The sequence below is a fragment of the Miniopterus schreibersii genome (assembly GCF_964146895.1).
Source record: "Miniopterus schreibersii genome assembly, chromosome: 12".
Classification (NCBI taxonomy): Eukaryota; Metazoa; Chordata; class Mammalia; order Chiroptera; family Miniopteridae; genus Miniopterus; species Miniopterus schreibersii.
Window position 1 is genome coordinate 39,135,132 of NC_138112.1, and position 25,856 is coordinate 39,160,987.

General features: G+C 41.1%; 1 protein-coding gene across 3 annotated transcripts; it reads right to left on the reverse strand.

The window, feature by feature from the left end:
* Positions 1-1,185: 1,185 nt before the first annotated feature.
* Positions 1,186-25,258, reverse strand: LOC308565236 (interferon-induced very large GTPase 1-like). Of its 3 annotated transcripts, none has more exons than XM_081154181.1 (3): positions 25,130-25,258; positions 18,845-18,964; positions 1,186-5,537 (listed from the first exon to the last, which is right to left on the reverse strand). In XM_081154181.1, the coding sequence occupies exon 3, from the start codon at positions 5,533-5,535 to the stop codon at positions 3,487-3,489; it is 2,049 nt and encodes a 682-aa protein (XP_081010307.1). In that variant the 5' UTR covers positions 5,536-5,537; positions 18,845-18,964; positions 25,130-25,258; the 3' UTR covers positions 1,186-3,486. The 3 variants fall into 3 exon arrangements, with proteins under 3 accessions (XP_081010307.1, XP_081010308.1, XP_081010309.1); XM_081154182.1 differs by having other exon boundaries at positions 18,845-18,960; positions 25,130-25,148; XM_081154183.1 differs by lacking the exons at positions 18,845-18,964; positions 25,130-25,258 and adding an exon at positions 17,824-17,867.
* Between the last annotated feature and the right edge of the window lie 598 nt (positions 25,259-25,856).

The window sequence follows — 25,856 nt, forward strand, 5'->3', positions numbered from 1 at the left end:
ACTACCAGAAAGGGCTGAATAGCTTTTTCAGACCTTAAAGAAAGATTAACGAGAATTATAATTTTGAGGGAAAGGGGAAAATGGTATGTTTCATATGTCTTTCCCCATAGTCCAAAGGAAGAGCACTCCAAAAATTAAGGGGGGCAAGTTTTATTCACATCCTGTTGTAGTCAGCTCAGGCTGCCATAATATAAAAACTGACTGGCTGTCTTAGATCAAGAAATTAGATTTTCATAGTTCTGGAGCATCTAAGATCAAGGTTCTGGCTGGTTCGGTTCCAGGAGACGGCTCTCAGTCGGGCCATAATCTTGCTGTATGACAACTTCCTTCCTTGGTGCACGAGGAGAGAAAGGGATCTCTCTTTTGATAAGGCCACTAACCCCATTATGAAGGCCCTGTCCTCATGAACTTATCCCCCCTAATTATCTCTCAAGGCCCCTCTCTCTCAATTACATTGGGAGTTAGGACTTGAACTGATGACTTTTGGAGGAAGGCACAAACGTTTAGTCCATAATGCACCCCATTCCCTACGCTTTCTCTTATTCATATTCTACCCGAGAGACTGTCCTACTTCAAACTTTCTCACTGTGAATTTTCATTTTCATTTAAGAAACTCATCTTATTGCTATTTGATCTGGTCTTAGAATCCATCACCCTCTGGCCCCGTTCCTAGAGGCCTTGTGATTCCTTCTTTCCCTCTGCACTTGGGATCTCTTGCTTCACTTACTCTCCAGATCCTCTAAATCTACTAATGTGATGACCCCCAACTCCTGGGTTACTAAGTTCCTCACTTTCAATGACCCTTGTGAGAGCCATTTCACTGACCATGTGAACCTTACCTCTACTGCCCCTGCAGGTCTGACCCCCTCTATTCCTGTGAACTACACCTGGCCCCAGTATTTCCTCCTCTTGATGGTCACGTGGTTCTCACCCTTACTGACTCCGTTTCCTCCTCCAACACGGTGCTGAGGGCGCCTCCCTCAGTGAGCCCAATCCAGTGACACTGTAATCCCCACAGCCCTGATCCCACCTTGGTGGCAGCTGTACTCTCTCCAGTACTATCACAGAAATCCCCATTCCTACACAGTCATCTTCTCTCTGTCCCAATGTACTTCTTGCCAGTGTTTTTCTTATACCTTGAGTACAGCTTCTTCATCTCAAATAATCATCACACCACTTAAATGCCTGAGAAACTTACCAAAGATCTTTATTTATATACAATAATTTTGGATTGAAAACAAAGTTAATATATGATATATGATAATTCTTAGTTAAAAGCCATTATGGATTCAGTAAACAAATTAAAAAAACACCACCACCACCCATTCACGAATTGTCAACTGAAAATCGCAGTTTTCAAGGAGGAAGACATGTGGACATGAGAGAGGCACCAGGCGATGCAGGTGTTCTGTTGCTGTCGCCATTTGAAGATGATCATATTAGGAGGTCCTTACTGAGACTATTTTCCAGAGAACAAAAAGGAAACTGTACTGTTTAAGAGCCCCCCCCCCACACACACAAAATTTTTCTGTTCCAGGATTTCTTCTGTAGACATGGGTCATTTGACCTCAAACTGAGAGTTTGCTTGAAGTCCTTTGAGGGTACAAAGGCACAGATTCGGCACTTTTATCTGCATGCTCTGAAGACACAAGTTTGGGCTGCTGTTCCCTGGATTGTCTGTTTTCACGGTCTAGGGAGGGGTAGAGAGTGTGCCTGTAGATGGAAGCCAATGGATGCTCTATGTCCAACATGAAGAAATTCTCTCCTTTGTGTCAGGACTCCTTTAACTCATCAGCTTTGGGAATCCAGCATAAGTCATTGTTTCAGAAGGTGTATATAGGTTTGCAGAATGGGGATTGATTTCCCCTCTCAGGTTCTTGGTGGCTTTAGAGTGCTTTTCCTTTTTATTCTGATCATAATACTATGGCTTGAATAGCCTGTTGATAAGCGTTTCCTTACAGTTTAATAACAAAAAAAATCTCTTGAAATATCAGAACCTAAAAACTATATATTCTTTGATATGTCATTACTGAAGTAATAGTTTTTAAAACCATTAATGGTGTAATCAAATCTGACTTTGTTCAGAGCCTTGATTAAAATGGCCCTTTTAACCTGCTCATAAATCTTGTTCCAAAAGCCAGTCAGACCTTCTTAGACTCCTATAATACTGGACTTTGAATACTTACGCGTTTTGAACCATTTTTTTTTAAAAATAAATTTTTATTGATTTATTTAGAGAGAGAGGAAAAAAGGAGAGAGAAACATCAATGAGAGTGAGAGATTCGATGGGCTGCCTCCTGCACGCCCCCTACTGTCGATTGAGCCTGCAACCCGGGCACGTGCCCTGACCAGAGCTGAGCCCAGGGCCTCCAGGCGCACAGGAGGAGCCACGCCGGCCAGGATTTTCTTCCTTGTCACCAGAAGTGGACATGAGGACAACAAGGAGGGAAGAGACCTGCAGGAAGGTGAGCTGCTTCTTCCGTTCCTTTGCATATTGTCAGCCCCACCAGCCCACAAGCGCAGCAGCCACGCGGGTCGGATTCCCCCGGTTGCTGCTCGCAGTGCGTGGGCGAGTCGCGCGGTCCCGCCGCGGCGTGTGTGGCGTGCGTGGTGTGGCGTGGGGGTGGGGGCGGCCCTCCTGCTGCCCTCCCCGGGCCAGGGCTTCCTCGGCCTCCACTTTCCGCCGCGCGATGGGCCGCCCCCGTCTGCGCCGCCTCCCGGGACTAGGCGCGGGAAGGCGGCACCAAGGACGGCACCCCGTGCGCGCAGCCTTCGGCCGGTCGCACCGTGGCGCTGCTCCAGCTCCGCTTCCGCGAGGCAGCTGCTGTACTTGCGCCCGCAGTTCCCGGTTCCCGCGGCCGGCGTGCGGGAGAACACACAGAAACAGCCCCGCCTCCCGCCCGCGGCTGCCCCGTGGCCAGGAGGGCCCCGGCCTCCGGCGCTGCAGAGCCTTCCGGACCTCCTCGGGCGGGGGCACAGCATCCCAGTCCTCCGGCGGTGCCCACGCCAGTAGGTAGCCGCGACAGGGTACCCCGAGGAGGGAGGGGGCCACGTGTCCTCCCCCCGGGTTCTCAGTAGGAGCCGAGGGGAGACTCACCTCATCCTGCCGGCTGCGCCAAGTGTTGGCAGAGGGAGGCTGCAAGGGGTGATTGGGGCGAGATCCCCAACGTCAAGGCCAAGGCGGCGCGCGGAGCCGACATTGGGAGAAACAGCTCCTGCCTGACTGTGTGCAGGGCTGGTTATATAGACCCCCGCCAGCGGCGCGCTCTGCCTGCACAGGGACATTCTGCGGAAGCATTCTTACATAAGGCTAAGCCGCATGCGCAGGGACAGTCTGCTGAATCATTCTTACAAAAGGCTAAGCCGCATGCGCAGGGACATTCTGCTGAATCATTCTTACATAAGGTCACCGTCCTGGGCACGGGTGCGATGGTCGGGGTCGGGACAGTCCGCCCAGAGTTGCAGGCCCCACCAGCCCTCCCAGACTCACACCCGCCGTGCAGGGGGGTTCAAGAAGCAGCCAAGAAACCAGTTGAGCTCAGAAGTTGCCTTTCTTTGAGCTTCCTCCACTGTTTCTGCAGACACAGAATTGGGCATCTCTTCCCTGAGGTCATGCCGGGTTTCCTGTAAGATTTTAATTAATTCAGACAATTGGGAGATGCTGATAGGCTCTTGCTGTGACTGTGACTGGAAGATCCACTGCATGATGGACTGAGCCTGAGGAAAGTTTTTCACTCTGTAGATGTGAGGATCCAAAAGGCTGCGCAATTGAGATTTAATAAACTCAGTTTCACCAATGGAAGATTTTTGGCAAAAGTTAACAGTGTTTGCCAGAAAACTCTGCAGACCACAATCTGGGAGGCATATGTTAACCCAAGTGTCATAACTTTTCAACTTTTGCATGAAATTGATCAGTTTTTGAAGCTGCTCTTTGGGATCAGATACCTCCCAGGATTTCACATCCTCTAGGAAAACCCTAGCTTCCTCCCTGACACTCAGTAATTCTTCTCCATCCTGGATCTGGGCAGTGAGGCCAGTCAGAGCACTGTAGCTGTCTTTCAGTAACCTAGCTACCTGAAGAGGATCCTTAAAATCACTTCTGTGGCTGAAGAGAATGATGTCCCAAATGGGCACCAGCTGAAGCCCCCTGTCAATGACATTCCAGGTTTGATTACTGGCAACTAGGCCAGCTTTCCACTGGAGAAAGCCATTTGCTTCTGGTGGGCCACCTGTCTGTGTCACAAATAATTGGACTTTGGTTTGGAGATTTTGGAAGATTGTGCTTTCGGTGGCAGTTTTTGAATGAGAGTCTGACACCTCTGCACCTGCAGCTACTTTCACTCCAGAGCATCTTATGTAAGCATTCAGGGCCTCTGCTGACTGCTGTTTTACTTCTTCCAGCTGCTCACTTCGGAAACCCTCTGAAACGGCTTTCCAACAGTAGATTCCTCCCAGGTGCAGAGGGCCCTGGTTGGCATGAGAGCCAAACCTGTGGAAGAAAGCTTCAGTCCTGTGCCTCAGCAAGGTGAATCTGTCTGGGTCTTCAGGCTGTCCCAGAAGGTCTTCAATGCATTTCAGTTCCTGGAGAGCAGCCTTGGAGAACTGGAGCTGATCAATGGGAAAGTGGCAGGAGGCAAGTGGGACATAACTGAACTTGGTAGAGCAGAAATAAGAGTGATCAGAACGTGACTGTCGGGTTTCCGTGGATTCTGAATGTTTGCTGTGGTCCATACCAGCTTCCAAGCAAAATCCCCAACCTCTGTCCTTGGCTGCGGCAGTTACACTGAAGCCCAGCTTCTCCATTGTCTGGGTGAACATGGATTCTGCTTGAGAAGATGTAAATTCCTTGGTTTCCATCCGTGTGCCCTGCTCAGGGCCAGAGAAGGTGAATTTCTTGGGGACACTCAGTAGGTTTTCTCTCCTCTCTAGAAAGCTCCTATGGTGGCTTGTTATGTAAATTCCCTGCAGGGCCAGCCCTCCAGATGCCCATCTCACCAGATCTCTGTCTGGGACATTTTGCCTGTGAGGAAATGTGCCCTCCATGAGCCTCTGTTGTCTCTGCATATTTTCCAAGTTTTCTTCTGAGGTCCTTTTCGGGGGTGGCCCGTGCTTTTGGGGGGTCTTTGTTGCCTGCCTCAGCTCTGCTGCTTTTTTCCTCACTGCCTTTTCTTGTTGTTGTCTCCCTTCTGACACTGAGTCTCTTTGTACCTGCTGGGCCTGCTCTGCCTTCTCCTTTTCCTTTTCCATTTCCACCTGAGGCCCCTGTAAAGCTGAAAGGCTATTTGAGCATGCCAGATGAAGCAGCTTCTCCAGGGCCCCTTTCTCCCAAGAATGCTTGGCCTGGGATTTCAGCTCCTGGAGATCTTTTTCTCCTAGGTGTCGCAAGGCCTGGGGACAAGTCACACCCAGGTGCTTCTGTAGCTTTGGCAACCAGATTTCAACTGCAAGTCCTACTGCGCTCAGCAACTCTTGGAGATGTTGCTTTTTTTTGTCTTCTTCTAAGGGCTTACGAGGGGTGGATTTTGCTGTGCCCATGGCTGTGGAAAGCAAAGACGCTTATTTAGCTTATGTCATGACCTTTGAAATGGACAGCCACATGGTCAAAATAATGAGTTTCCTAAAGATGAAAATGTTTAAGGCTTTCTTATCCCCTCCTTTCATTCTTTCAACAAATCTTTTTTTTTTTTAAATGTATCTTTATTGATTTCAGAGAGAGGAAGGGAGAGAGAGAGATAGAAACATCAATGATGAGAGAGTTGTCATTGATCGGCCGTCTCCTGCATACCGGGACTGGGGATCGAGCCCTCAACTTAGGTATGTGCCCTGACCAGGAATTGAACCCTGATCTCCTGGTCCTAGGTCAATGCTCAACCACTGAGCCTTGCTGGGCCAGGCAACAAATCTACCTTTTTTTTAACACTTTAAAATGTGTGTGTGTGTGTGTGTGTGTGTGTGTGTAAGACATCTTTGTGAGTATTCTCAACATGGACTTCTTTTATAGTGGCCAGGTGAATTTCAACTCAGTAGCCTGGCTTTTAGCACATTCTGTTACACAGAATCAATTGCATGTGGAGCTTTAAGCTGTGGTACCACCCATTATCATTTAAGGTTAGTTTTTGTTAGACTTGTGTTGAATAGTTCTCTCCCTGTCTTTGCATTATTTGTACTTAGGTCATGTAATGTTTATTAAATCTCCTGATGTTTAAAATGCACTTGTTGATGTCACATCATGGTGGCATAAATTCTTTTCCTGTTGGTCCCCATTTTAAAACAACAAATTAGACTCTCATCCTTGAAGAAAAGTGCCTCTGTGGGAATTGTGGAACTTAGCACATTATGTCAAGGGGTGTCAGAGGAATTTTGTCCACTTGGATCTGGTAATAGGCAGAAGACCTCAGTTTGAGCTGTGGAATCAGCAGAGCCAATGGACCTACCTCAATCATGGGGAGGACTGACATAGACAGATACCCACAGATAAGAGAGAATTTGTAGAAGTCCAGTCTTCTCAAGGAGAGATTACAGCATGAGTTTGGTGACATTGCACTGGCTAAACAATCTTGTGGTGGCCATCTCTTCAGTAGGAATAAATAAAAGTTGTGAGTGAATGCCTGCCTATCATGGTTGTATGAGACATGGTAGAGAAGCACACTGCTTTCCACCACCACTCAGAATACTGGGGCAGGACCTCCAACTAGTGGGAGGGAAGAGATGGCAAAGAGGCAGATAAAATATCAAAAGGCATTAAAGGAGTGAGGTCCCTGTTCATTATGCTCAGGGCTTTAGCAGAAAGGGCTCTCATGTTCCTCTGAGGAAACCCCACTTGAGGATCTCCTACTGGGTCTGTAGGCATTACCCAACCCCCAAGGCTTAACCCCCAACTCCCCCAACTCTGTGGTCAGCTCCTTTTATTGCCTAATGTCGTACTATCAGAAAAACACACCAGGATCCTTGTGCAAAGGAGAAACCATGCACTTGATCTATACAGGGCTTTGTTCTTGAAAACAAAAATTTTTTCTCCAGTAGCTGGTTTGGTGAATGGTAAGAACTAGAGAAGCCATAAAAGCTTAAGAATTCTGCCACAAGTGAGCAAGAAAAGGGTCGAAGGTGTACCCATACAAAGGCCAATAAAACCCTGATATAACAGCTCCAATAGACAGAAGAGCCCATCTAAAAGGAACTGGTAAAGAAGGATGTGTCTGCAACTTCAAAAGCAAAAGGAGCAAGGTAATATTATAAGGACATAAAAGAATCAAGGAAACAGCCCTGTCCTGTGGGGCTCAGTGTGTAGAGCACCCACCCATGCACTGAAGGATGACGGGTTCAATTCCTGGTCAGAAGCATGTACCTGGGTTGTAGGTTCGTTCCCAGGCTCCAGTCAGGGCACATGCAGGAGGCAACCAATTGATGTGTCCCTCTCACACCCTCACATTGATGTTTCTCTTTCTCTCCCTGCCTGCCCCTTCCACTCTCTTTAAAAATCAGGGGGAGCCTGGCCAGGCATGGCTCAGTGGTTGAGCATCAACCTAGGATCCTGGAGTTCGCAGTTTGATTCCCAGTCAGGGCACATGCCCGGGTTGTGGGCTTGATCCCCAGTTGGGAGTGTGCAGGAGGCAGCCGATCAATGACTCTCTCATCATTGATGTTTCTCTCTCTCTCCCTCTCCATCTCTGAAATCAGTAAAGATATACTTTTAAAATAAATAATAAAACACATCCATGCGTGTAAATATACCAATGGGAAGATATCCTCAGGTGAGAATTAACCACAACCATCAAATAAACAAGGAAACATCATGACCAAAAGGTAATAAATTGTCAGTAGTTTAGCTCAAAGTCATGGAATTTTGTGCCCTGGCTGACAAAGAATTCAAAATAGTTCATTTGAAAAATCTGACTAAAAATAAGAAAACTCAGAAAGACAATTTAGCAAAACCAGGGGAAAAAAATCTGTGAACAAAATGAAATATCTACAAAAGGAATAGAAATCATTTTAGAACTGAAGAATTTAATGAAGGACACTTGGGCTATTTCCAGATATTGGCTATTGTAAATAATGCTGCTATAAGCGCAGGGATACATATATTCTGTCTGATTGATGTTTCAGGATTCTTAGGATATATTCCCAAAAGTGGGATGACTGGGTCAAAAAACAGCTCTATTTTTAATTTTTTGAGGAAACTCCTGTTTCCATAGTTGCTATACCAAGTTTGCATTCCCACTAACAGCCCACCAGGGTTCTCTTTTCTCCACATTTTTGCCAGCACTTGTTTGTTGATTTATTGTTGGTGGCCATTCAGGTAGGTTACAGGTGATATCTCATTGTAGTTTTTATTTCTATTTTTCTATTAGTGACCTTGAACCTTTTTCAGATGTCTCTTGGCCATCTGTATGTCCTCTTTGGAGAAGTGTGTATTCAGGTCCTTTGCCCATTTTAAAAATTGGATTGTTTGTCTCCTTGGTGTTGAGTTATATAACTTCTTTATATATTTTGGAAATTAACCCCTTATCAGATGTCAACATTAAAATTTTTAATAAAACAAGAATTTAATGAAGTGGAAAATGCTGTGGAGAGCATCTGTATTAGGGTAGAGCAAGTGGAAGACAGAATAAATGAGTTAGAGGACAGGGACTTTTAAGTAGCCCAATTAGAAAAGAATTTTACAAAATGAAAATGAGCAAAGAAAGCTTCCATGATCTGTGGGATTCCATAAAAAGAACAAAAATTAGAATAATCTGGATTCCATAAGAAGAGAGGAAGAGGCTGCAGAAAGTTTACAGTAATAATAGCAGGACTTCCTAAACTTGGGAAGAGAATTGGACATCCAAGTTCACAAAGCTGATAGATCACTTTATTATCTCAATTTAAAAGACCTTCTTTAAGAAACGTTATAATGAAAGGGAAAAATCACAGCCAAATTGGGAATCCTAAAAGCAGACGGGGGGCGGGAGGGGGGGATTGTAACCTACAAAAGAAGCTCCTTTAGGCCATCAGCAGATATCTCCACCGAAAGCTTATAGCTAGAAGAGCATGGAATGACATATTCAAAGTATTGAAAGAGAAACAAAGTTGCCAGACAAGAATCCTCTGTCAAAGTTATCCTTCAGATATGTAGGAGAAATAAAGACTTTCCCAGACAAACAGAAGCCAAGGGCCTTCATCACCAGTAGACCCCCTTTGCAAGAAATGATGAAAGAAGTTCTTTAACCTAAAGTTAAAAGATGTCATTCAGGAACATGAAAACATGAAGTTATATAGCACACCAATAAAAGTCAATGTTTAGAAAACTCTAATTGTAGCATACCATTGTGTGTTAACTACTTAACTATAGTATAAAGGTTAAAGAAAAAGAATATTAAAAATAACTTTAGCCCAGCCGGTGTGGCTCAGCGGTAGAGCATCAACCAAGGTTCCAGGAAATCACGGTTCGATTCCTGGTCAGGGCACATACCCGAGTTGTGGGCTCGATCCCCAGTCAGGGGCGTGCAAGAGGCAGCTGATCAATGGTGTCTCTCTCATCATGATGTTTCAACTCTCTCTCTCCCTCTCCCTTCCTCTCTCTGAAATCAATAAAGATATATCTAAAAAACAAAACAAAAGAAGAACTTTAGCCACTATAATAGTTAAAAATTATACAATATGTAAAGAGGCACTTTATGATAATAAAAATATAAAAGGGGGAGTAAAAGAGTAGATTTTGTAGGGTTACTATTAACTTAAAATGGACTATTCCATGTATATGTTTTATGTAATCCTCATGGTAACAACAAAGCAGAAACCTACAGTAGATTCACTTCATCAAAAGATGAAGAAAGGGAAAAGAGAGAACGCCAACATAGAAAATGACTAATTTACAGAGGTAGGAAGAAACAGAAGGGGGGAAAACCCACAAGGGAGATAAAGAACAAACAAATAAGAAGATGGCACTGCTAAGTTTTTACACATCAATAATTATTCAAAATGTAAATGGATTGAAATCAATCAAAAGTCACAGAGTAGCTAGCTGGAATAATAAAACAACACACACTTATATGATGCCTACAAGAGATTCACTTCAGCTTTAAAGAGACAAATAAGACCAAAGTGAAGGGATGGAAAAAGATAGCCCCTGCAAGTAGAAACCAAAACAGGGGTAGCTGTACTTATATCAGACAAAATAGACTTTATGCCAAGAAATGGTAACAAGAGATAAAGAGGTCCGTATGTAATGATAACATGGTCAATTTATCAAGAAGACAGAAGTATCATAAATATATATGCACGTAAGATCAGAACAAATCAACTTATTAAGCAATACTGACAGATCTGAAAAGAAAAGACAACAATACAGTAATAGTGGGACTTCGATTCCTTACTTTTGGCAATGGATAGATAATCTGGACAGAAAATCAACAAAAACCCTCGATTTGAAACATACATTGGACCAAAAGGAATACAAACATTTATGGAACATTCCATGCAGCAGCCAAGGAGGCATATTCCTCTCAAGAGCACAAGAAACATTCTCCAGGATAGATGATATGCTAGGTTGCAAAACAAACATCAGGAAATTAAAGGGAATTTAAATTGTACCAATTATCTTTTTTAACCACAATGATCTGAAACTGGAATCGACAAGAAGAAAGTCAGAAAATCTACAAATATGTGGAAATTAACACACTCCTGAATAACCGATGTGCCAAGAAAAAAAATCAAAAGGAAATTTTACAAATCTCAACACAAATGAAAATGAAAGCACAACGTTCTAAAAACAATGGGATGTGGGGTGTCACTTTTGACCTCCAACCAGCTGCCATCTTGCATCCCTTGTGTGTGCCCTTATTCTCAGCTGTTCTGCTCAACCCTCTGAACGCAACCATAGTCCCCCTTGTAGTCTTGTCTCTTCTCCAACAAGATGAATAAACTATACTGAAACAGTAGAAAGTCACAAAACTGCAGGCACAAGTGTGCCTTGGAGAGAAGGAGAATGTGTGTAGAAAGAAGTTGGTTCACAAATGATAAAAAAATAACTTCAGTTCTCGTCAAAAAAGTTAGGGGTAAGCAATCTCTCTGGTATGGAAGAGATGAATTATGTTCACAAGCCAAGGATCAGTGATCCACCTTAACAATCCCAAACTTCAGGCACCTCTGGCAGTGAACATTCACCATTATAGACCATGCTGGGACACAGCATCCGAAAGACATGCTACCCAGCACCTTAAACCAGCTTGATGCAGACAGTCTCACTAGTTTAAGGAAACTGGCTGAAGCTCTGCCCAAACAATCTGTGGATGATGATGATGAAGTTCCAGAACTTTTGAAGAATTTTGATGAGGCTTCCAAGAACGAAGCAAACTGCCCCAGCCGGTTTTGCTCAGCAGATAGAGCCTCATCCCATGGACTGAAGGGTCCAGGGTCCAGTTCTGGCCAAGGGCACATACCTCAGTTGCAGGCTCAACCCTGGGCCCGGGTCGGGACGCATGTGGGAAGCAACCAATCGATGTGTCTCTCTCATATAGATGTTTCTCTCTCCCTTCCACTGTCTCTGAAAAAGCAATGGAAAAAATATCCTAGAGAGAGGATAAAAAGAAGAAGAGAATGAAGCAAACTGAATTGAATCAACTTCTGAAGAACATAAAACTGAAACACATTATTGGGAGCTGCTATTTTATATTATGACTGTTTTGTCTAATTTTGTTTATGGATCCAATAAAATCCCACTCTCTAATATTTTCACACTCTAGTCTCTTGGATATTGCAACTCTTTCCAGGTTTTGCTTAGACACAAATCATTCTTTGCAACTAATTAAACTAAAGAAGTCTGGAAATAAAGTTTGGGGAAAAAGGTTAATAAAATTCTCAGCCTGGTAAAAAATAAAACCGTGGCTTGCTTCAAAAGTGGATCTGAGAGGGTAGTTCATTATAGTGATAAATACATGTTTTAGGAAAATTTATAAAATCTCAAAAAACTTAATTTTAAGCCTCAAGGAACAAACTAGAAAAAGAAAAAACTAAGACACAAGTTAGTGGGAAGAAGGGAATAAATATAAGAGTGGAATTAATCAATAGGGAAAAAGCCAATGAAATAAATAGCTGGCTTTTAAAAAAGACAAACAAAATTTGCAAACCTTTAGCTAGACTAAGAACAAAGGGAGAAGATGCTGATAAATAAAATCATAAGTGAAAGAGGAAACAGTAAAACAATACCTCAAAGAATTATGAGAGACCGCTATGAACAATTATATGACAATAAGTTATATGCCAATAGAGACTTATATAACCTACAAGAAATGGATATATTCTTAGAAATATACAACCCACCAAGACTGAATCACGAAAAAGTAAATACTTTGAACAGACATATAATGAATAAAGAGATTGAACTATTACGCAAAAACTGTCATTGTTCGCAGATGACATGATATTGAGCACAGAAAACCCTAAAGGTGCCACCAAAAAATAAGTAGATCTGATAAATTCAGCAAAATAGCAGGATATAAAATTAATATTCAGAAATCGGTGGCATTTTTATACACCAATAAAAAAGAGAAACTAAGAAACAATCCCATTTACTATTACAATAGTAAAAATAAGGTACCTAGGAAAAAATTTAACAAAGGAGGTAAAAGACATATACTCAGAATAATATAGGACATTGAAGAAAGTAATTGAGGAAGATACAAAAGTGGAAGCATATAACGTGTTTATGGATTGGAAGAATTAACATTATTAAAATTTCCATACTACCCAGAGCAATCTACTATAGATTCAATGCAATTCCTATTAAAATACCAATGGCATATTTCACAGATGTAGAACAACTATTCCAAAAATTTATATGGACCAAAAATATCCCAAATAACCTCAGCAATCTTGGAAAAGAAGAATGAAATTGATGCTATCACAATACCTAATATCAAACTATACTGCACGGGCATTGTAATCATATAGATCACTGAGAGCCCAGAAATAAACCCACACCTTAATGATCAATTAGTATTTTACAAGGGTGGCAAAAGTGTACAATGGAGTAAAGACAGCCTCTTCAATAAATGGTGTTGGGAAATTTGGACTGGTACGTGCAGGAAATGAATCTAGACCACCAAATTACACCATACACAAGAATAAACTCAAAATGGATAAAAGACTTAAATGCAAGTTGCAAAACCATAAAAATCCTGGAAGAAAACAGGCAGTAAAATCTCGGACATCTTATCGAGCAATATTTTTTCTGGTATATATATTGTAGGGCTAGGGAAACAATGGAAAGATTAAACAAATGGGACTGCAGCCAAACAAAATCTTCTGCACAGCAAAAGAAACCATCAACAAAATGAAAAGAGAACCCACTCTATGGGAGACATATATGCCAATGATAAAGAAAAGGGATTAATTTCCAATCTATATAAAGAACTTATACAACTTATCTCCAGGAAGACAAACAATCCAATTAAATAATAGGCAAAAGCCCTGGCTGGGCAGATCAATCGTCCCTAACACCAAAAGGTTTCAGGTTTGATTCCCCATCAGGGTGTGTACTGGAGGCAACCGGTCAATGTCCCAAAATCAATAAACATATCATTGGGTGTGGATTTAAAAAAATGGCCTAAGACCTGAATAGACACCTCTCCAAGAGGACATACAGATGGCCAATATACATGTGAAAAGATGCCCAACATCACTAGTCATCAGAGAAATGCAAATTAAAACCATGATGAAATAGCACCTCATACTTGCCGGAATGGCTACCCACAATAAATCAACAAGTGTTGGCAAAGATGTGGAGAAAAGGGAACCCCAGCGGGCTGTTGGTGGGAATACAGATTGCTACAACCACTGTGGAAGACAGCGTAATGTTACCTCAAAATATTAAAAAGGGAACTGCCTTTTGACCCAGTGACCCCACTTCTGGGAATATATCCTAAGATGCCCAAAAGAATATATGCACCCCTATGTTCATTGCAGTGTTATTTTCAATAGCCAAGATCTGAAAATAGCCCGAGTTCCCATCAGTAGATGAGGGGATAAAAAAGCTTTGGTACAACTGCCCGATGGAATACTACAAGACCATAGAAAAGGAACTCACTTTTTGCGACAGCATGGATGGACCTGGAAATGATTGTCCTAAGTGAAATAAAGCAGTTAGAGAAAGACAAATGCCATATGATCTCACTTACATGTGGAATCTAATGAACAAAATAAATTGACAAACAGAATAGAAACAGAAACATGGATACTTGGAACAGACTGACAGCTGTCAGAAGTGATGGAATAAAAGACGGTGAAAGAATTAGCCAAAAAACATATATGCATAACCCATAGATACAGACAGCAGTGTGGTGGTGGCTGGAGGGAAGGGGGCATCGGGGGTGGGTTTAAGTGGGCAAGTGGCAAAAGTGGGAGAAAAGGCAAACATCTATAATAGTGTCAACAATAAAAATTACGTTAAAAAAGTAAAAGACGTTGATAAAAGATTCCACCAAAAAACTACTAGAAGTGATCAATGAACTCAGTAAAGCAGTAGGATACAAAATAAATATCCAGAAATTCATTGCATTTTCATACATCAGTAATGAACTAGGAGAGAGACAAGTAAGTAATCTCATTTACAATTGCATAAAAAATATCTAGAAAAAATTTAACTAAGAAGGTAAAAGATTTGTACTTAAAAGTTGTATGACACTGAAGAAAGAAATTGAAGAACATATAAATAAGTGGAAGCATAGACCATGTTCATAGATATAAAGAAATAACATCATCAAAATGACCATACCACCCAAAGCAATCTATAGATTCAGCACAATTCCTATCAAGATAGCCATGGCCTATTTTACAGAACTAGAAAAAATATTCCAAAAATTTGTATGGAACCACAAAAGACCTCAAATAGCAACAGCAGTCTTGAGAAAGAAGAACAAAGTTGGAGGAATCACACTACCTGATATCAAACTATACTCCAAGACCGTTGTAATAAAAACATCATGATACCGGCATAAAAACAGACATATAGATCAATGGAACAGAATAGAGATCCCAGGAACAAACCCATGCTTTATTGGTCAATAACTATTTGACAAAAGAGGCAATGGGGTAAAGACAGTGTATTCAATAAATGGCTTTGGGAAAATAGAACAGATACGTGTGAAAAAACCTCCCAAAACTAGACCACCTTCTTACACCATGCACAAGCATAAACTCAAAATGGATCAAACACTTAAATGTCAGTAGCATTCAAAACCATAAAAATCCTGGAAACAAACATAGGCAGTAAAATATCAGACATTTCTTATAGCAATATTGTTTCTGATATATCTCCATGGAGAAAGGGAAATGAAAGAAAAATAAACAAATGGGACTACATCAAACTAAAAATGTTTGCACAGCAAAGGAAACTATCAACAAAGTGAACAGACAACCCACTGAATGGGAGAACACGTTCATCATCAATGATGCATCTGATAAGGGGTTGATATCCAATAATTATAAAGAACTTATACAACTCAACACCAAGAAACAGAGAATCCTATTAACAAATGGGTGAAGGATCTGAATAGACACTTCTGGAAAGAGGACATGATTGGATTGTTTGTTTGTCGTAGAGTTGTATGAAGAGTTATCATATGACCCAGCAACCCCTCTTCTGGGTATCTACTTGAAAAATATGAAAGCATTTATTCACAAAGATTCATGCGCCAATCTGTTCACTGCAGCATTATTCACTGTGGCCAAGACAGAAATAATCAAAGTGTTCTGCGATTGAGGACTAGATAAAAAAGATGTGGTACATGTAAACAACGGAATATTACTCAACCATAAGAAAAGATGAAATACTGCCATTTGCAACAACATGGATGGATCTTGAGAATGTCATGCTAAGCAAAATACGTATGATAGAAAAAGTTACGCACAATATGATTTCACTCGTATGTGGGATATAATACTGAAAACAGCAAAGGAACAAACAAGAAAAACAAACCAACCAAAACTCATAGACTCAGACAACGGTATGGTGGTTACGAGAAGGAAAAGGGTTGGGGAGTAGTAAAGGGTAAAGGGGTCAAACACAGGTTAGAGAAGAAGACCTGACTTTGGGTGGCAGGCACACAATGCAATATGCCGATGATTATCCTAGAATTGTACACTTGAAACCTGTATAATCTTATGAACCAATGTCACCCCAAGAAATTTAATTTAAAAATAAGAAAAGTTTTTGTGGAGAGCGGCTGAACCTGGAAGCTGGCCGGGACTCGGACAGGAGCAAAGCTGTGCCCTGAAGACCCTGAGGGACCTTGTCCGGGCAGAGGCAAAGCCGTGCCTGGACACCGGTGCCCCCGTCCACTGTGTAGGCGACTCGCTGGCTCGAGCAGAGCTATGCTTGCGCGCAGCATGTCCCGCCAAAGGCTAGGGTCTGTGATCAGCCGAGCAGCGGCCGGGTGCCCGCTTCCAGGTACAGTGGGTGCAGCTATAACAATAACAACCCCCAAGATGCTGTTCTGAGCGCAGCAAAACAGTATGTTCTGAGAAAGCTCGCCAAGGGATTGGTTTTGACTCTTTCAGCTATCCGCAGTTTGCGTGAAGAATTGTTACCTTGATGTAGATAATGAAGGCGCCGAGCTTGCTTGGGGTCACTGTCTCTCCATCCGAGGGCAGTGTCCCACCTGGGCCCAGCTTTAACTGTCTTATATATGTCTGTGTATTTCTTAATCTCCCGTTGCTACCTCTCAGGATCCCCCACATCCTCCCGCAGGTCATGGCAAGTTTTAAATTTTAGTCCTAGTTGATCTAATAGAAAACATCTGTTCAGAAATAATAAAAGTAACAATATATTTGATTGTGTGTGCTAATGTATATAACTTCTGTGAGTGTATATATGTGCCATGCATGCTTATAGATAAGCAAAGTGAATGAAAGCAATGATACAATGAATAGGATGAAGTGATTAGATTTTTTTTTGTTATTGTAAGGGACTTGCATTATCTGTGAAGCAATATAATGGCATTTGAAAGTGGACTTGGAGTAATATTTTTCAGAGAATAGAAGCAAATGTGAGTTTCAAAGTCATTTTATGAGGTCAGGATTACCCTAATACCAAAACCAGACAAGACATCAATAAAAGGAAACTACAGGCTAATATCTCTCATGAAGATACGAAATCCTTAACAAAATATTGCCTATTAAGACCATAATGAGATATCACCTCACACTTGTCAGAATGGCTATCATCAGTTAATAAACAAACAACAAGTGTTGGTGAGGATGTGGGGAAGAGGGAGCCCTCATGCACTGCGGGTGGGAATGCAGACTGGAGCAGCTGCTTGTGGAAAGCAGTAGGAAAGGACCTCAAACAATTAAAAATAGACTCTCCTCATGATCCAGTGATTCCACTTCTGGAAATATGTCTGAAGAACCTCGAAACACTGATTTGAAAGAATATATGCACCCCTTTGTTCATTACAGCATTATTTACAATAGCCAAGATGTGGAAGCAGCCTAAGTGCCCACCAGCAGATGAGTGGACAAAAAAGCTTCGTTACATTTACACAGTGGAGTACTACTAGGCCATAAAAAGAAGGAAATCTTACTCTTTGTGACAGGGAACTTGAGAGGGAAGGTGGCCACTTTCGATTACGTGGGTAGAGAATGCCTTTTGAGAAGCTAACATTAGAGTCATGATGTATAGTTCTAGTGCTGATCATGGGGATCTTTGGTAACCTTGCTTGTTTGATCCTAACATTTCTAGTTTCAGTTAATTTTGTTTGGTTTTTGGTGTCCACTTTCTATATGGGATCTTGTTCTTTTACTTTGGACTTGGAGTTGGTATTTGTTGTTTTTTTCCCAATTACCTACCTCAGGTAGGATAATGGTGCCCTCTAGTGGGAGCCTTATTCTCAATTCTGGTTCTAGACTCCTGTCCAGAGTCCCTATTAAGACTGCGTACATCCCTAATAAGTACAGGGTTGTGGTGATGTGGACACATTTGTTTTCTGGACACTTTCTTTCGTAGTTCCACATTTATAACTTTTCATTTGTTGTTGGGCTCTACTGCGTTTCCGTCATAGGCTATCTTACCTATTCAACTGTGTCAATTTGCTCTTAAATATGTACTGTACCTGCTCTGTATTCACACTCCCATTGGGCCCCCATGTCTTCTGCTCTGGAACATTCAATGATGTTGTTTTTCTCTCTTGTAATGTATTTTCTGCATTGCTTCCAAAGTCATCCTTCTGACGTGCAAATTTAGATTATGTATTGCTTTGTTTCTAAAACTTTGAAAACTGTACACTTCTTTGTGATATGATTAAAACTACTTCCTCTGGCAATCAACACTCTTATAATTTAACAAGAGTCAATCTCTACAATTCCTTTCACAGCCACTCATTTCCCTTTTCCTAATATCTCACTCTCTTCCCTTAGAAACCACACTCTGCCATCTTCCTTTATTATGGCATTTCTTGACCCTGAATATTAGCTTGCATGACCCTTTCCCTACCTTCTCTGCCAGGGGCTCTGTATTCCTCCTGATGTCATTCAACTTTCTCCTTATTTGTGAAGCCTTCCATTAATTTTCTAGGTGAGTTAGTAGATCTGTTTTGTGCGCTTTCAATGGTACCTTGTGTTTATATGTATTATACAGATTTTCAAAATGTTTCATTATGTGTCTAGATCATGTATTCCCCTTCTTCCCATACTTGTAGTTATTGGCAGGGACCATGTCAAATTCATATTTTCTGCTTTCCAAGTCTTACAGTCTATTCTGTGTCTCTGTTTTAATCTTTGTTTCTTTTGACTTATTTTCACTGTTTCTTTTTCAGTCTCTGTGTCATTTCTTATACCTCTTTCTCTTCAATTTCTCTTCTTTATTACCTACCTGTCTCCTTTAGGCAAGCTCCTGTCCTCAGGTTGCTTCAAGATATGTGGATGTAGAATGGTTCCGTCCCTGAATCTTTCAGTGTTTTACGGCTCACAGCTTAATCCATGTCCTAGCTGCCTGTGTAAGAGAGGGCCTGGATTTAGAATAAGGTCAGGAAATAAAAAACTGGTTTCAGCATGCTTTGACATATGTTATTATTTTGTTAAGGACCAAGTGTCATGAATTATGTGTTGAATGGTGACTCTGAAATTTAAAAATCATTATAAGAAGAGGACTATTGATTTCAAAGTGGGTTGTCCTCTCTCTCTCCCTTTCTCTCTATCTGCACCTGAGCAGAACATCAGACATATAAGCCTATTCCATCACCCGGCTGTCTGTGTCCCCCCTCATTCTCTCCAATTTACTGTTGTGGAAAGGCTTTTAGTTCTCTCTCTCTCTTTCTCTCTCTCTCTCTCTCTCTCATTTTTCAGAGTCAATACATTTGGTTTTCCTTTTAAATCAGCAGTGTCTTGGCAATTATAGAAAACTTTTTCTCATAAAGAAATGCAGCAATGGATTATAGATCATGCTGGGCCTTCATTCTGGAACAGAATTTCAATTTTATCTCTCTAAGTTTGATTTATTTCTTAGAAATAAACATTTTGGCCTGGTCATACTATTTCTATAAAATATAACCGTAATCATATAATTATGCATGTCTACTGTTATAATAGAGTCTGTGATATTTTAGTGCTTGCATTCTTTCCATCTTATTAACCAATGTCACCCCAGTCAATTTAATTAAAAAAATGTTTTAAAGTTGGTTTAGGATACTATTTGATATTTTCCATATACAACAGTAAAATCTTCTATTACTTTGTCTACTAGAGATGCCTAACCACTTTAGCAGCTCCGATAACTGGGAGTTATAGGTGGTGTGGATCCATCTTTGTGAGAAGCTATCAAGGTCAGAAATAGGTTAGATGTAGGAGACGAAGATAGTAAATAAGAGGGTTAGAAAGGAATCCAAGAGCATTTTTAGGGAGGAGTAACATCTCCATTCTGGGTCATCTTTCTTTGCCAGGGTTGAGGGACCTTTCCTATAGATACCCTCTCAGGGCTTTCTCAGAGCCCTTGGCAAACCTCTGTTATGCCCTCAGTGACCGTGTATTTCAATGGTATGTTGGAATCAGCCTGTACTGTCTGGACACCTAAGAATCATTTGCTATATTTTCAAGAATTTTGAAGGCAATCATTAAGCACAGCCATTATGAAGAAATAAACTATATAGAAGTCACATCAGAAAATATGAAGGGGAAATAGCTCTGAGGGCCCATCGTTGATTTGAAACAATGACCAAGCAAGAGAAAAGCCACCAGAGTCAACTTTGTCATAACTGAGTATTAGTCAAAGGTTTATAGCAACCAAATGAATGCTGAATGAAGAAAAAGACACTTAAAACTGGCAGGGGAGTGTTATAGCACTTTTACTTGCCCCTGGCTCACCCTCCTCTTCTTTCTATACCCTTTATTGCCAGACTTCTCAACACACAGACACACAGACACACACACACACACACACACACACACACATACACACACATACACACACACTCCTCTGGCTCAATAAGTGTTTGTTGATAAAATGAGCCAATGAATGCATCCCATCCACTTATTAGTTAGTCTCATTTCTGCCCTCATCTGTTTAAAACATTTTTTTCTATAAACCTGATCCTCATACTCTAGTTACCCAGCCCAGGAGCCTTCTCCAACATCTTCATTCTGCTTAATCTAGGGACCTTCTCTGTGTTGACTATCTCTTCTCTCTTGAACCCATAATGATAATGTGGCTTTAAACAAGCTAGATCATATAAGTACTAGCAAAAATATGTTTAAAATATCAGCATTTATTCCACACATATTTATTGAGGGATATCAGCATGCTGGGAAATGCTCTAGGAGCTATGGGATAATTGACTAAGATAGGTTAGACCCCTGCCTTTTGAGAGTTTACATCCTAGTTGGGGGAAGCAGACCATAAACTTGTAAATAATTGAATAAGCAAAACAATTTCAGATTGTTTCAGATTCTTTCAGAAGAAATAGTCAGGTAATGGGATAGAGAGTAAGTTGAGGCTACTTTTGATTGTGTGTTTAGAGAATATGTATTTGAGGAGTTGTGGCTCTTGTGCTAACCATGAGCTGCATTAGACTCTTCTTGCCATTTCCAACCTTTGACAGTGTCTATCAAATTTAATTATCCAGCATTTCCACTTCTGGGTATTTGTCTGAAGGAAACGGAAACACTAACTAGAAAAGATGTGTATCACCATGTTAATTGCAGTATTATTTACAATATCCAAAAACATGGAAACAACCTAATTGTCCATCAATGGATAAATGGTCAGAGAAAATGGAATATTATTCATCCATAAAAAGAAAGAAATCTTGTCATTTTCCAACAACATGGGTGGACCTTGAAGGCATTAGGATAAGTGAGGTAAGTCAGTCAGAGGGGGACAGGTATGATCTCACTAGTATGTGAAAACTAAAAACAAACAACAGCAATAGAACTCCCAGAGAACAGATTGGTGGTTCCCAGGGGTGGGGTTTGGGGTCAAAATGGGTGAAGGAGATCAAAAGGCACAACTTAGTGTTATAAAATGAATGAGTTCTGAAGATGGAATGTACAGCATGGTGACTATAGTTGATAATACGTTACTGTATTTTGAAAGTTGCTAAGAGAGTAAACTTAAAAGTTCCCATCATAAAAAAAAATTGTAAGTATGTGTGGTGATGGGTATTAATGAGATTTATTGTGGTGATCCTTTTGTTATATTTATATATATAATCATTATATTGTACACTGGGAACTAATATAATGTTATATGTCCTTTAAACCCTAATTAAAACTTAAAAAAAAATGTTTGCTTGCCCCCACATTTCTGCCTTCTATCCTAGATCTTATTTTTCCTTTTGTATTTGGGACTGTTCTTTGGACTTGATGCATTAACTATGTAGAATGGCTTATCCAATGAGAAATTCACCCAAAATTCCCAACTCTAGCCATTTTGGGGTGTTCACCCGATTCTAATGGGGAAATGGTGATGTGAGCACTTTTAATGTTTTGGAACCCCGTTTTCCCTAATTCTTCCCCTAAAACGAGACTGCTGTTGGATACCTATTAAACAGTGGGAATTCGTTTGCCCTATTTATTTGACTGTGCTCTATGAAAGGCTCTTGAATGTGTTATCTCTCTACCTCTATGATCCATGTTTGACATTGCATCCTGAAACTCATATTTAAATTATTTGTTTACTAAACTTTGAAAGCTCTTCATTGGTTTAGGATATTAGGATCAAATTACTTGGCTCTGGCGTTCAAGGCCCCTCACAATCTCACAACAATGAACTTAATTTCTTTCACAACCACACTTTTTCTTTTTCCTACTTCCTAATTTTCCTAATTCACTTCTTATGGAATCTACACTCTGCCATCCTTCCTCAACCTCACAGTTTCTTAGTCTTGTATATTGAGGGGCAGAATTCACCACCCCAACATGTGCCATGTAGATTGCTTTGAGCTGAAAGTAATTAAGACCCAGAAGACCCAGGAAAAGCTTTTAACCTCTTCTTTAACTGCCTAAAAGAATTTAGACAAGGGGCTTACACCAGGAAAACAGCTATCACCAGAGGTAATTTTAAATATCATAAAGACTTATCTACATGGCATGGAAACTTTTTGTTTAACCAAACATATTCTCTTCTCATCTTTCTGTGAAACTTTTTTTTTTTTTATCAGAAAGATTTATCTGCTTGGACTGCAAACATTTATTGACCAAACAGTTGCTCTTCCCATCTTCCTGTGAATTGTTTCTTCCCCTTCAGGCCCCAGACTCCTACACCCTTTCCCTTTAGCTCAGGATGGTTATGAGCATCCAGGGCTTGACTGCCTTTCAGTTTTCATGTCTTCTGTGGCCTTCTGTGTATACACAGTTATATTTGCTTTTGTTCTCTTAATTTGTTTTATGTCAATTTGATTATTAGACCAGCCAACACAGCTGGAAGGGAGGAAGGGAAATATTTTCCTCCCTTACAAGATGATGCTACATGAGTCTTTCTCCGTCTTCCCTGCCCAGGGCTTTATACTCCAGACCCAGTCCAAGTTTCTCCTTATTTGTGAAGCCTCCCATGTATCTTCCAGGTTGAGTTAGGACCTCTCTCTGTTAGGTTGTAATTAGCTAGTTAATAATAAGAAGAAAGGGGCAAAAGGGAGGCCAGACATTATAAGCATGGCCATCTGGGCAGCTTCTCAAGGAAGCTGCAATTTCACACTCCACCGGGAACCACTGGCCCATTCCCTGCAGATCACTGGGGGAAGGGACTGGACAAGGGGAGATGGGCACAAGCTCAGTGAAGTTGGTGTGATGTAGGATGCCTGTCAGTTAAACCTGGGAACAAAGATCATTGGCCAGAGGGGGTGTGGCCACTGCAAGCCTGTGAAAATTTGGGAAGACATAATACCCCAGAAAGAGGAGAATTCTCTCCTGTCTCTTGATGCTCTGGACTTTCTTATGCCTCTGGCTTTGCTCCTGCCCATGTTCCCTTTTTAGCCATGTGGTCCTGTGGACCCCGCACACAATGGACTGATGAACTACAGCTGGGTACACAAACTAAGGTAGCCAGATGCTGGACTGGACTGTGCAGACATGGAAGGGAAATGCTGGGCAACGGCTTGAATCCTAGCTCTGCCGAAAGCAAAATGTGACTTCTTCCTTGATGGATGGAGGGAAATGGGACCTTGGAAACTCAGGGGTTTGACTCCACAGAAATAAAGCTGTCTACAATATCTCATCCTCCTGTGTGAGTCTTAGAAAACTCCTTTTCTTGTGACATCAAAAACCTCACTCCCCCAGACAACAGGTGGAGGCAGAGAGAGCTCCCACTTATAATGTCTCTGTGCTAACAGTAGCACCTGTTACATAATTATAAGAATATTAAACTTTTCTGAACCTTCTACTCCTGGAACCAGTTAAAGAAATCTATCCACCCTTTTGTGCTCTGAGTATGGTGTAGGGGAACTCATTTTAGAGATTTAATATATCTCTAGCAGTAAATGTGTCTGGAAAATGAACTCTCTGTTTAACTTTCTGTCACTGTCTAACTCTCTGTAGCAGGAGGTTTCATTGACTATCTAGAAAGCAGGAATGCCACCCAAAGTTCAAGGTCATGCCCCCAGGAAGGAGGTTAATGAATGTATAGGTTGTGGATAACTGCCTGATGCTATCTGTTAACTTAGAAATGAGTTGTTGTTTCTGGTGGTCTATGTGACTACCTACCGTATGCTTTTCCTATTAACTTCTTAAGAAAAGCGATCCTGTTCTGGGAGGGTGTGCGGATTTTTTTCCAGCCGACCACCACTGGGAACATGCAGCTACTTAGCCAGTGTATGTAAGTTTCCATTAAAGCTTTGATGAACTTGAAGAAGGCTACATGTCAGTTCTTGGGAATCAGTCCTGAATTTAGACTTTTGGGGCTTTCCACCAACACATGGCTTACTGCAAAGAAGCGCCCTTCCCCGTATGACTTAGAGATAAGACTCACTGTCCCCTGTTTTCACTTATAATGAGGCTGGACACAGACATTTTAAATTCTTTTTTTTTTTTTTTTTTTTTGCCTCAAAAAATGAGCTGAGCTATTGGCCTTCACTGATCAATCAAAACAAAGTGCTTGTATGTAAAAATTAACCTTCTCTCCTTTCTCCAGGCCTCTGACCTTAGACCCACCCTCCTTCTGACCTAGCCAACTATCCCTCCGTTAAGATCCTGCCTAAGAATCAGTAAAACTCTGGGCAAAACGTTCCCTGATTGTTCCACTCCCTCCACACCCTATCTTTTTTATCAGAACCTTGTAGATTCTTCCCTTTAAAGGTTAATTCCTTTGCCTGGTCTGTGAGAGGCTTGCAGTTCTGTGTTTGGATTGTTTTCCCTATTGCCATAATCTCCATTTCCTTACGGCAAAAATCCTTTCAAATAGTTTCTTTTGACCTGTCTAGATATATTTTTATTTGAGGAAACAGATTGCGAAATTGTTTGCCTGCTTTACAGTTTACTCCCTTTCACCCACATTTGGAGCTGCGTTTTTGAACAATGACGATGCCAGATTCATATAGTGTACCTAGCATGTCTTAATCTGCTTGTGTCTCTAACTGTTCCCTATGACTACTTCCATCAATTTTTGTTTCTATTTTAGTCCTCTAATCTGTCTTTATATGTCTACCTCATTTCTTTGCCTCTTTTCACTTACCTGTCTCCTTGTGGCCAAGCTCCTATCTTCAGGTGGCTCCAGAGAGACCTGCTTGTAAAGTAGGTTCCTTCGTAGAGTCTGGTAGGCTGCTGACTCTCATCTCCAGCCCAGACTTAGGCTCTAGCTGTGGTAGAAGTGCCTAATTTATACACCAAGGAAGAAGTGAAAAAATGGTTTCACTTTTGGTTTTGTTGCTGTGGTTTTTTTCCACTAAAAATTTATCTGATTTAAAGGAATTCTGTTTATTTGTTTTTATTATGACTCCTGCATTTTAAAATTACTCCTGGGTTTTGGAGTTATTGCAATTAGAAGACTAACATGGGGTGTGTGTGTGTGTGTGTGTGTGTGCATTAATGCATGGTTGGGGTCACACAAGATAAAGAATATAACAGAAACAGGGCAGGGAAAGAATTTGGGAGAAGAGACATGAGCACATTTTGCAGAGCAGTGTCTTCCTCAGGGAAAGTGCTTTAATTGCTTTACTGTTCTAATTCTTAAGTTACCCGAAACCAAGAGAGAAGCATGCTCACAGTGTTAGTGAAATTTGCTAGTTTTTATTTCCTGTAAAAGAGTATTATACTAGAATTAGTTTCAAGTGTTGAAGCTGTTTTTCAAAAATGGTTAGTTTCAACATTAACAAACCTTCCAACATTTCATTGCCTGATTTGGATGATTTAACTCCAAGGTGGCCTAAGCTCCTAAAGGAGTATTGTGTAAAAAATAAAAA